Source organism: Aegilops tauschii, chromosome 2 (genome assembly GCF_002575655.3).
Source record: "Aegilops tauschii subsp. strangulata cultivar AL8/78 chromosome 2, Aet v6.0, whole genome shotgun sequence".
Lineage (NCBI taxonomy): Eukaryota > Viridiplantae > Streptophyta > Magnoliopsida > Poales > Poaceae > Aegilops > Aegilops tauschii.
The window spans coordinates 590,154,490-590,166,520 of NC_053036.3; the positions used below are offsets into that span (position 1 = coordinate 590,154,490).

Below are 12,031 nucleotides of genomic sequence, written 5' to 3' on the forward strand. Positions count from 1 at the left end.
CATAAAAAAAGAATGGGATGATGGAGCATAGCTAGAACCGTATGGTTGCAGGTAATGAGAGAAAAGGTTGACCAACTATAAGTGGTATTTATTAATACATGTGAATCTCTAAACAAATGAACGGCTGCAACATGCACGGGATATCCCAAGCATGGTAGACATGCCTTTCTCAACTTTCATGCTTCCGTTTATTTTTAACAGAAGCTTGCCGCGTGTCATTGAAAGTTGCCATCTTTGCGTGACTCGAATTGCCATCGGAAAACATCATGGCCGGAGCTAGGTAAATTATGTGGATTTTGGAGAAGAAGTTGCATCTAGACGCTAAGTAATTATTTTACACCCTCTGCAAAAAAAAAATATTTAATTTTACATATACACCCCTAAAAGCAATGAAAACTCCCAGCTAAGCAATCAGTTATCCGGAGCCAAACTCACACCTCTTTACCGTGTGGTACGTTTTCTCTCCCCTTCCGAACCCCTCGCGTCCTGACCTTCGCTTCCAAGTTCCAACGCGGCGGATCTACCTTCAACTGCCGCGGTGCCGCCTTAGCGTCACCGCCGGCGACTCGATCCGCCCCCCTCCTCCCGCCACTCGGGGACGCGCTTCGCCCGCCACCGCCACCGCCACCGCCGTTCCCCTTCTTCCTCGCCCCCGGGAGATCCTGGCCATAGGATCTCCTTCCTTCCTCCGAGGTATGAACAGCTAGGTTGTTTGCATCACCGCAGCATCAACTCTCTTTGTTTCCAAAAAATCAATCAATTCCGCTAGGGCAGGAAGAGGACCTGCACAATTTCTCGGTTTGCCGGTGCACCCCCGCCACACCATCTAGATCTGCCTCTGCCCCCAGGTGGCGCTAGGATGATCCAGGGGCATGCAAAAGATGATGATCCAGGGAGTTCGCCAGATCCGGCGTTCGATGTAGAGCAGGCCCTGATCCGGACGGATTCTGCCTACGCTTTTATTTCTTTTCTGAAAAACCTTAGGCACCGGTGTTTGGTAATTCCAGTGTCCAGTGAGTAGATCTGAAGTTTGTACTGGAGTTGCTGCTCGCTCATTCATATTGGTTCAGTACTGCCTCTTTATTTTGGTTGTGCAAGTCTTTAGACCTCTTATCTTTGCCATGACTAGATTCAAGTAGAATTTTCTGAAAAATTAGATAGAGGGAGGGTGTATATCTGATCCAGCAAGTTGCAGGATAATGCTGAGAGTTTTCAAGCACCAGTAGGTTATTAGCAAATCCTATGTCCAGGGTACAGATTTTGCCACACTAGCAAGTCTCATGTTTTTTCCTTTCTTTTTCTTTCTTCCGTCCAACTGATGTCTGTTGTAATAGCAGACACTACACATTATGGGTTTGTGGGAAAGTGAGTTGTTGCTTTTCTCCCTGTTGTTTATCTCAACAAGGGTGAGGCTGGGGAAAGCACATGCCTTTCTCTGCAGTTTAGTTACTGTGTTAATTGTTTCATATGCAACTTGGATTGTCTGATGCAGTTAGTCTCTGTACAATTAATAGCACTATCAGGTCTGTTTTCCTGAATTGAGCTCATTACTTCATTTTTAATTATATGTAGGATCAAAGTTCAGGTTGGTGCCAACATGTCGTCGAAGAAGATAGAGCTAGACCACAAGGACATGGTTCATGATTCTGCCATTGACTACTATGGGAAGCGCCTTGCCACAGCCTCCTCTGACTCCACTGTGAAGATCACCAACATTGGGGGTGCATCTGCCCCGTCCCAGCTCGTTGCGACCCTCACTGGCCACTATGGTCCTGTGTGGCGTGTCGGATGGGCCCATCCCAAGTATGGTTCAATTCTCGCATCCTGTGGCTATGATGGCCGTGTAATAGTCTGGAAGGAGGCTGCCACTGGGCAATGGTCTCAGCTCCATGTGTTTGACAACCACAAGGCCTCCGTTAACTCCATTGCTTGGGCTCCATATGAACTTGGCCTTTGCCTTGCCTGTGGGTCTTCTGACGGCACCATCTCTGTCATCTCCATGCGGCTTGATACAGGAGGATGTGAGGCCGCAACCATCGAGCGGGCACACCCTGTTGGCGTGACAGCAGTCTCCTGGGCTCCAGCAGCAGCACTTGGGTCCATGGTTGGCTCAGATCAGCTCGTCCACAAGATCGTGTCTGGTGGCTTTGACTGTGTCGTCAAGGTGTGGGAGTTTGTCAATGGTGGCTGGAAGCTGGAGAGCGCTCTGGTCTCCGACATGCACAAAGAGTGCGTGAGAGACGTCTCATGGGCACCGGTCCTGGGCCTGGCAAAGTCAACCATCGCCAGCGCGTCCCAAGACGGCAAGGTTGTCATCTGGACCAGTGGCAAAGGAGGAGGCAAGTGGGAAGGAAAGCTCATGCGCGACTTCGAGGCTCCGGTGTGGAGGGTGTCCTGGTCCCTGACGGGAAACATACTGTCCGTGGCTGCCGGCGAGGGCGACATAACTCTGTGGAAGGAATCGTCGGACGGGCAGTGGGAGTCGCTGTGGACCAAGGCCTCAGAGGAGCCGCCGCAGGAGGAGCAGGCGATCGAGGAGGCCATGCAGTAGGGGAGTCGACACCACATCGCCCGTGTCGATTTCGGACCGTGATTCGTGTTTCTAGCGCCAAGGCCATGACTTGCTTTCACCAGATACTCTTAGAGATACTCGTTGCCATCTTTTTTGCCGTTTGTTTCTATATGGACAATGTCTGATTGCACTGTTAAGTTTTATACTGGTCATGTACTCTTGTGCACACCGTCAGAATGTATCGTCTGTTTGAACTGCTTATATCCTGCAATAGCTGTTATCGGTGTTATGTGTGCTCGTGTGTGTGTGTGTAAAGGTCCATGATGCATGTGGAACCATGTTGACGGCCACCAGAGTGCCAGCGCCGCGGCCGCATCTACACCGTAGGTTGATGGCTGGGCGGTGCAGGTGTGCTCGTGGCCGTGAAAGAACCTGGACGCTGGGGAACAATTCTTGCTGGCGCAGGTGTGCTCGTGGCCCTGAAAGAACCTGATTGTTGATTGTTCCTCGTCATCTCTCCAGTTCATTATTTGCGTCCCAGCCGCCGGAGACCTGAGGCTGCTGCCGCCCGCTGGCCGGCGTCTCTCACTCACCGGTATGCCGTGTGCATCGCCTTTGACACCATGGACATCCGGGCTACTTAGAGCATCTCTAGCAGATCCCGTATACCCTTTCCCGCAAAAATCGGTTTAAAGGATACTGCAAAATGTTCCTTTTTAGCATTTTTACCGTATGACTTTTGTTTCGGCAGAACAGACCCCGTAAAATATTTTATTGTCCCGGTAAAATTGCACAAACCGCCCTAAAAACGTTGGTCTCGACCGCTCCCATCGCGATGATCTTGTCAGGGACAAAGGAGGAGCGTGCGTCTTGCCGGTGACAACGCTGCCATGGAGCAAGACAGAGGACCACGGGGATGGATGGTAGCTAGCTAGCTCGCGGGCGGCGGCGGACGGCGACGTGCGACACCTCGCGTGCGGCGGCGGGGGTGAGATTTGGCCGGAATCAAGCTCGGGAAGTCATGGTGTCGGCTGCGAGGAAAGCGGTTGGGGCTGAAATTTCCCTTCCGCCAACGGAAAGGGGACCCTCCAAACCGGGCGAAATCCCATAGATATAGAGGAAATGGGCTCACAGATTCGAGATCCCATAAATTTTTTTTCAAGACGAACAGATTTGGAGGAGCTGTTCGGGACGGGTTTACGGGATACATCCCGCAAACCGGGGTTATTATACCAGATGACCCGGTTTGCGGGATTTTTTTTTTTGAGTTGAGTTTGTGGGATTTTTTTTTTGAGGCAAGAGTTTGTGGGATCTGTTTTTTTTAAACAATCTCACGAAGCTTTTATTAAGTCGTCACGGTGTTTACAGGGACGGATGGAAGATCTCCGGGATGACCTAACCAGACACGGCGGCCAAGCCCTAGAGAAAGTGCATGGTTCGCTAAATTGTGAGTCTCAAAATTTGAGCTCCTAAATTCATGACTAAATTTACAAAAATCAAAAGTCGAAGAATGATCTAAAATTTCATGTATGATCGCTCCATAACTGGACGCATTCTCCTTATGGATATCTTCTATGATAATCTTGCAGTCCGAGGCCACATGTATACGCCGTAGATATAGGTCCTCTGAGAGGGCTAGTGCCTCTCGAATTGGCAGGGCTTCGAGGGTTTGAGGATCTGCTAGAATGCTCTTACCGCCGGGAGCTCCTATTGGACGTTGTAGGCGTCCGTTGGAGAACTGGCGCCTGCAGCGACCAGCCATGGGCTGCGGCAAATTAAGAGAAGATCACTCCCTCGCTCCCCCTTCGTTTGCTCGCTCGCTCGCTGAAGAAAAACAGACTCGCATCGCTGGGTTTTTTTGGGCTGTGCTGCGCTTCTGGTTCAGGGAAAAGACCGGCCTCCGTTTTTTTACAACTTTGAATATGTTTGTGAAAAAAGGTCATATAATATTAAGAAAAGTTCGTCAATTTTGAACAATAATGTTCACAAATCTGAAAAAAGTTCATTGGATTTGAAAAAAGTTCATCAGATTAAAAAAAGTTCATCAAATTGAAAATAGTTCATTGGATTTGGAAAAAAAGTTCATCAAATCGAAAAAAGTTCATTCGATTTGGAAAAAAAGTTCGTCGGATTGAAAAAAGTTCATCGGAATCTGGAAAAAGTTCATCGATTTTTAGAATAAGTTCAAAAAAAGTTTAAAAGTTCATTCACTTTCGAAAAAGTTAATCGAGTTTGAAAAACAAATCATTGAAATTGAAAAATAGTTCATCGGTATACAGAAAAAGTTCACGAACTAGAAATCGTCTATTTGTAAACATTTTTCGCATTTAAGAAAAGAAAACAGGAAACAAAAAAAGAAAGGGGAACAAACGCATGAAACAAAGGTATAAAAAGACAGAAAGGAGGCATCTGTTCACGAGTCAGGGCGGTGGCGTAGTGGTCTGTGAATTTTCTGTTAACTGAGAGATTGTTGGTTCGATTCCTGGCTGTGCACGCTTTCGCTAACTCTCCTTTTTTTGTTTCGAAAACAGTGGGGAAAGGGTAGTTGGGCCGAGCCCAGCTAGCGCCGCTGCAGGCGCCGGTTTGCGGAAACAGCTATAACCGGCGCCTGCAGCGCCAAATAGGAAATGCCCTTACCGCCTCAAGGCTTATTGCAGAAACCAAACTTCGGGCCCTCCCTTATGTGGCCCAGCCCAACCACGAGCCCCTCAGTCCATCACAGGCCACATCTCGGCGCTGCTTACACCCCTAAAAAAAATAATCTCTGTGCTGCTTCGTCTATCCCTCCCACCGTCCTCGGCTCCCCGGGGATCCCGCCGTCGCCGCCGCCGGCCCGCGTTGGTGCCGCCCCGGCTCTTTCAACTTGGAAGGGCTGCCACCACCGCCTCCTCCCTCCGCGCCAGTCCCCGCAAGCGCTCCTCGGCACCCCTCCTCCTGCCGTCGGATCCCCTCACCGTGAGTTCCGTGCTCCCTTGATTCCGATTCCCTAGTGTCCTCATAATCCCTTGGTGCCCGATAGATGCTAGGGTTAGCCATCCTTCGATGTGTTGTTAGTTTGATTGATGGAACGCCCTGCTGTTTATGCTGCCGTGCCCCGTATTAGGGTTCTCTTCAATTCGATGCAGTTTCATGCAATACTATTAGGGTTCAATTCATTCGGTTGGTTCAGTTTCATTGCAATACTAAAACACAAGATGGATACTGTACCACGCTGTGTTGTTTTGCTATGCTTTATCGATTTTGATTTATGATTCGAATTTCACATCAACTGCACCTCGGTCCCATACTTCTTTTTATGTCACACAACAAGTGTGCTGTGGGTAGTTTACTCTTCTGGTTAATTTTCAGCCTAGGGATTTATATTGTTTCATTTAGTTGAGTCCTGCTGCCATCATGTGCAGCTTCTCTGGTGGTTGCACAGAGGCACGTTTTGTTCGCTTTGTCACGCGTCAAAAATTCGTTCCAGGTTATTGTTTTGTTTCTTATCTTTCTTGTACATGTGATGATTTGTAGGTAGCATCTGATTGGCAGTGGACAGGGCAAGATGTCTGGCGGCAATGTGAGTTGCTGCTACTCGTAATTCTTTCTATCTGCAGAGAAGCCAGTGTGGTGCATTTGAGGATTTTGAGCTGATCCTCTGCTTGTTATGATGCGTAGCCTGCAGGTGTGGATAACACTTTCCGTAGGAAATTTGACAAGGAGGAGTACTTGGAGCGAGCTCGACAGAGAGAGCGGGATGAGAAGGTCCTCCACGGCGTCCTACTGTTTTTTGAAAACTAAACATGATCATATTCATACTTCTCTCTTGTTCAATACATTGCTAACATTTGCTCTGTCTTTCTCCCTTGGTTATGCAGGATGAAGCCCGGAGAGGCAAGGGTATGCACTCCGTGTAAAGTTATTAATTCTATTAAATCTGTAGCCTTACTGTTATTATCATGCAAAACTGAATTATTTCCTCTACAAACGTCAGACAGGGGCCCTCCTGTGCAAAGACAGCCTTTGAAGCATAGGGATTATGAAGTTGATCTTGAGTCTCGTCTTGGTAAAACCCAGGTTCGTCAGATCATATAGGTTTCAAATAATGTTTCTCATTGTTTTTCCATGTTTCCTCATTGTTGTATAACCTGTGAACCCAATTGGGCGTGATTTCTTCTTATGTATATCTTGCGTGGTTCATTTGGAAGTTCCTTATTTAGGTTAATTTGCAACTTAGTACCTGAGACTTCATGTTTATGCTTGATTTGAATTATTGTTTTTTTTTAAATGTAAATTATTGGATGTTGATTTGTGGGTATTGGGTGTTTTAGTATGTCATGGCATTGTATGTTCTTTATGCTGATATTTTCCCATACAGGCTGTCAAACAGCCGTATATGCTTAATGTTGTGTTGGGCAGTTATAGACAGACAACATATTAAATTAACTTAAAAAAACATCTATGTCAGTATATGTAGTGAAAGAAAGTAATGAGTCCCCCTTCAGCTAAGCTCGTTAAGAATTGGATGCTTTATTTGCATAACATTTTAATTATGGTATGGTTTACCATGTCGATGATGTTTGTTTATCTTGCCCTCATGAAATTTGAATTTTAGTTGATCAAGGGCCAAAAAGGATACAAATGTCATCGCAACTTTTCATTGTTCATCAGACCTTACCAATCAAGTAGATGCGCCCTTGTATATATAGTCAGAATACAGAAAATGTACTCAACAATATATATGCAGTTTCTGTGCATATATACTATAATGTTGCCATGGCTAGCCTTAATTTGACGCTCTCTGCAATTCATGGATACCAACAAGCCAGCCATGTTTCAGGTTCTGGAAACTGCATCTGCATTCATGCGCGACATATATAATTTGGCCTGTAACGAACCTGCTAAAATGGAAGCGGGGAGGGTTCCCTGACTTCTCTTGGAAATTTGGGGAAGCTGAACTGAGACGTTGTCTTGCTCCCTGTTTCATTTGTGTTGGATGCCCAATCATTCCATGACGTCCACTTTGGAAAGCAAAAAAGATAAATTGCATCTTGCATTGCTTGGATACATAATTACATATACATTGAAACTCGAACCACAAACACAATCCAAACATATTGCATTGCTAGGATGGATATGATTGGGGTGCTGAGCGAGCAACTAGCTTGTAGTTTTGATCGGATGGATTAAGAGCCTTAGGTTCTGGAGCAAAGAGCTGCCGTCGAGGCGCTTGGCCCTGTAGCGCCGGACCAGTTCTGCCATGGTGGTGCTCCTGTACTGCGCCTCGCCGTCGGCGACAATTGGCCGTAGCACTCTCGTGGACGTGGCCGCACCCTGCCGCCGGAAGAAGCAGGCCACGGAGACGCGAGGCCCAGCACTCTTGGCCACCACGCGGTGCTCCACGCTCCTGAACTTGCCGTTGGAGACGAGCTGCCGGAAGTCGCCGATGTTCACCACCAGCGCGCCCGGCACCGCCGGCACGTCCACCCACACGGAAACCGACTTCTTGTCGTCTTCCTGTAGCCCGTCGACGAGTACCTGGAGACCGCCACAGCGTTCTGGAGGACCACGGTGAGGAAGCAGGGGTCGGAGTGGGCGGTGGTGCCCAACGTCAGGTGCGGCTCTGGGCAGGATGGGTAGTAGTGGCCGGCAAACCCCTCCAGGCATGCAGCGTCCTCCTCCAGGTGCCCACGGTGGAGGCCCAGCGCCTCCGACAACAGCTCCAGTATGGTGCAGCCCAGCTGCTGCACCAGCCTCATGTACTCGGGCGCGATGGTCCTGCAAGCGGGCGGGATCTCCTCGGGCGGCGGCGGCTTCGGCGCCGTCTGCATGAAAAGGGTGTCGTGCCAGTTGGCCGCTGGGGACCGGAACAGGTCGAAGTTGCTCTGGTACCTCACATGCCGGTGAGATTCCCGGCTATAGTAGGGCGCCTTGGCCTCCGCTGGCACCTCGTGAAAGGCCCGCAAAGCCGCGAGCATCTCTGACATGGTTGCCTTGGGCACGCCGTGGTTCACCACCTGGAAGAAGCCCATCGTCTCTGCGGCCACCTTCACCGCGGCGGCCAGCTCAGCTCGCTCTGATGGTGTAGTAGTAGTAGCAGCACCCACGGCAGCTGCGAGGTCGATGACCGGGATGGTGAAGTGGTGCTCATGATCTGCATGCAAATGGAGGAGGGGGAGGGGGTGGTGGAAGATGGAGGGGATGGTGGTGATGCCCGCGTCGACGAGGCCCTTGACACCGGCCTTGGTGTCGTCGAAGGTCTTGAGGGCATGAAGGCGATCAGAGTCGGAGGCCATCAATTGTTGTACTACTCCACTAGATGATTATTGCTACTCCTTTAAAGGAACTCTGTGCCGGTGCAAATCGTGCGAGATTGAAAAGCTTGATCTACTAAATATTATTTTTCTGCATCACCTATCTTTTCCCAACTGCTATGCAAGAGACAACCTAACTTGCAGTTCTTTATGTAATCAGTACGGTGGTTGATCCATCATTGTTTCCCAATCATTTTCCGAAAAGAAAAAGAAAATAATTGTGTCCCTATCAAAGATCAGGCCCCGAATCGTAATTTCACTAGTTCGAGTTAGCCAAATAAGAAGAATAATAGCCAAGGCCTTAAGAAGAGCGGACTTTTATAGTGTTCTGTAAGGGTGTGGCTAGATTGACTCTACCGGAGGACTCCTTTGAGTAGTACTGCCGCTGTGCTGTATTACTATATACTACTAGGAGTCTAGGACAATGATTAACAGTTTGATATTACTAGCACATGACTAGGACAATGCTGAAAGCCTTTAAACACTTGTGAGTAGCCTAATTCAATTCTTGAATATAAATCCTAAGGATGGAAATCATAAAAGTGTGCTTAAGATTTGAAGATTAGAAGAAGTATGAATGAGTATTGCAAAAGATGAGTAACTCTAAATCCACGTATGAATGTTTTATTTGTATAGGTGGTTCGGTTTGGTCATTTACTCATTTATCATCGATAAGCTATTTTTTTAGTTCGCTATAAAACAATCTGTACATATAAAATAGATGCTCTATTACTTAAATGTATAACTAACAGTATTATTTTGCCTCCTTTTCAGGTGGTAACCCCAATCGCACCTTTGAGTCAGCAGGTTTGTCCTAAAATCTCACACGGCTTGTTATTTTAGATTAGAAATTGCAAATGTTTGTAAAATTTTCAGTTTGGCTTACTTGATAGACATTCTACCAGAGTATGTGACTTCTTGTTTTTGTTGTTGTTGTACTTGAGAACTCGGTGGGATCTTAATTCAGAAAACCTGTTTTATGTGTTGTTCTTCAGATTTTGGTCTCATGCTTCCACAATCAGTCATTACTCATTAGTGTTTGACTCATCACTTGCTTGATCTTCTTTAACATACCAATGCATGAAATTTAGAACAGTTCTATTGCTACATAATTAATCTCGCTTGCCATGGGTTTGGAGGGTGATGCAAATATTAATGCTTAACTAGATACTGTTCATGCTCAGTGTATCGCACAAAAGCTTGTTCTCAGTTTACCATCTTTCTGGCAGGCTGGATACTACTGTTCAGTATGTGAGTGTGTTGTTAAAGATTCAGCCAACTATTTGGATCATATAAATGGCAAGAAGCGTAAGTATCTGCAAACTCTATTTTAAGTTCAGTTGGTCTAGCAAACTTGCCTATCATCAGTTTCATGTTTTATGGTTTGAACATTTGACAGATCAGAGAGCATTGGGCATGTCTATGCGTGTTGAAAGGGCGTCACTCGAACAGGTAAAAAAAATTGAAGCTTGTCTCTGGACCCGAGTCCATCTAATAACTAAAATCATTATTCATCATGTGCTGGTTATTTCATTGGTTTATCGTCGCAAATTTAAAACGAAAATCTTCGGGTTATCTAAGCCAAGTGACAGCTGCTTGCATGGTTACCTTCCATATGTTTAAATGTTAATAATTCTGCCCGCAGGTTCAAAAACGGTTTGAGGCACTTAAGAAGAGGAAGGACCCAGCCAGCTTCAGTGAACAAGGTGATACAATGCGAAAACATCCTCTAGGATGTCATTTCTCCTCTCAATTCATTGTCCACAGAATTGTCTACCAGATTGCTGTCTGAAATTTAAAATTGGTTTCTTCGCCTTTTCTTCAGATTTGGATGAGAGAATATGGAAGCAGCAGCAAGAGGAGGAGGAGAAGAAGCGTCAACGCAGAGAAAAGAAGAAAGAAAAGAAGGTATAAGTACAATCTTTTATGTGTGTCTATGTGTATGTAATTTCCTGTTTCTACTACGTGTTTTCTGTTGAACGCGAGACTTGCAGTCTGTCAGTCCATTGGGCTGTTGAGAATCATGAGAGTTTGTAATGACATGGTATGAACTGGTTTCAGAAAGAGCAGGCTGGCCAGAATGAACCTGAGGACATTGACCCTGATGTTGCTGCTATGATGGGCTTCGGCGGGTTCGGCACCTCTTCAAAGAAGTGAAAATTGCTGCTTCAGGTGGCGCCATTCCGTTGGTCTGTGGCTGCTGAAGACGTCGCCGTGGCTCCGTGCACCTGGATCTCAGCAAAGGTCAGACACAGCTCTGATGCAGTGTTGCGAGTAGTGTACTGGAGCCTTGTTGCAACCGCTACCTGATAATGTCAGCGAAACGATAATTAATGCTGGAACAATTCAGCTTCTGTAATCGGTGACCGGTGATCATTTGAGAAGCATTTCATCTTTGAGAAATGAGATGACTAATTCGTCTAGATGCTGCTGTATCATTTGAGAGGCATTTTATCTTTGAGAAATGAGATAACTAATTCGTTGACACGCTGTTCGTTGTATCAGCTTGCGAGAAAAGCAAATGCTCTGTTTGCAGGCTGTTATTTTATGCTTTTATTCTTGCAAATTCTCCGTTTTGGAAAAGAAAATAATGAGTCTGTATATGACATAAGTTAGGAGTAGCATAAAGATTGGTTTATGACAAAACTGACAAGTTAGAAGACAATTTTCTTTCGGTTTTGTTATCGTTACCTTCCCGCCGGCGTATCCAGTGAAAACTGGAATTCCGTGAAAACCTGAAAACTGTAAAACGGAGCCACTGGATTGTGGATAGATGAATCGGATAAGAGATGGGACCCCTCGTGACCACTTGAACATATCTTACAGAAACTCCTTCCTCTCCCTTGACCTGTGTTATACACGGCAAGCCCAGACCCCTTCTTCTTCCTTAGGAATTTCTCTACGAGGGAATTTTTTATTTGTACCAATATAATACTTTTGTGATTTCTTCTATATGGATATTTAATTAGGAAAAATTTTATGTGAGATTTTTTTATTTGTACACTGGAATATTATCTGATTTCTCCTATAAGCTGTTTCATTTGCATTGCTATAGTCCTATATGGGGAATTATATGCGGCTGCAAGGCTAGCATAACATAAGGCAAAGTGGCCAAGGGTTCCATATGGGGAATTATATGCCGCTGCAAGTGCTAGCATAACAGAAGGCAAAGTGGCCAAGGGTTCCAGCGGCCAGGGAAAGAGCCCTCGTACCCAGCCGCGGCTAG

The 12,031-nt window shown here is 46.4% G+C and overlaps 2 protein-coding genes and 1 pseudogene across 2 annotated transcripts; 2 read left to right on the forward strand and 1 right to left on the reverse strand.

The window, feature by feature from the left end:
- Window positions 1-387: 387 nt before the first annotated feature.
- Window positions 388-2,801, forward strand: LOC109783293 (protein transport protein SEC13 homolog B). The gene is made up of 2 exons (XM_020341910.4): window positions 388-693; window positions 1,573-2,801. Exon 2 carries the CDS (start codon window positions 1,598-1,600, stop codon window positions 2,549-2,551), a length of 954 nt encoding a protein of 317 aa, XP_020197499.1. The 5' UTR covers window positions 388-693; window positions 1,573-1,597; the 3' UTR covers window positions 2,552-2,801.
- A 2,433-nt stretch (window positions 2,802-5,234) lies between these two features.
- LOC109783313 (uncharacterized) lies at window positions 5,235-11,290 on the forward strand. Its single transcript, XM_020341928.4, has 11 exons — window positions 5,235-5,467; window positions 6,026-6,071; window positions 6,170-6,256; window positions 6,370-6,391; window positions 6,486-6,568; window positions 9,580-9,612; window positions 10,035-10,113; window positions 10,205-10,257; window positions 10,451-10,511; window positions 10,631-10,713; window positions 10,867-11,290. Exons 2-11 carry the CDS (start codon window positions 6,057-6,059, stop codon window positions 10,960-10,962), a joined length of 612 nt encoding a protein of 203 aa, XP_020197517.1. The 5' UTR covers window positions 5,235-5,467; window positions 6,026-6,056; the 3' UTR covers window positions 10,963-11,290.
- Window positions 7,529-9,041, reverse strand: LOC109783304 (1-aminocyclopropane-1-carboxylate oxidase homolog 1-like; annotated as a pseudogene).
- Window positions 11,291-12,031: the final 741 nt, after the last annotated feature.

Coding starts and splice junctions, on each gene's coding strand:
- LOC109783293 (XM_020341910.4), top strand. CDS start 1,598: ATGTCGTCGAAGAAGATAGAGCTAGACCACAAGGACATGGTTCATGAT.
- LOC109783313 (XM_020341928.4), top strand. Junction 6,569..9,579: donor CTCGTCTTGGTAAAACCCAG/GTTCGTCAGATC, acceptor CCTCCTTTTCAG/GTGGTAACCCCAATCGCACC. Junction 10,512..10,630: donor AGCCAGCTTCAGTGAACAAG/GTGATACAATGC, acceptor CCTTTTCTTCAG/ATTTGGATGAGAGAATATGG.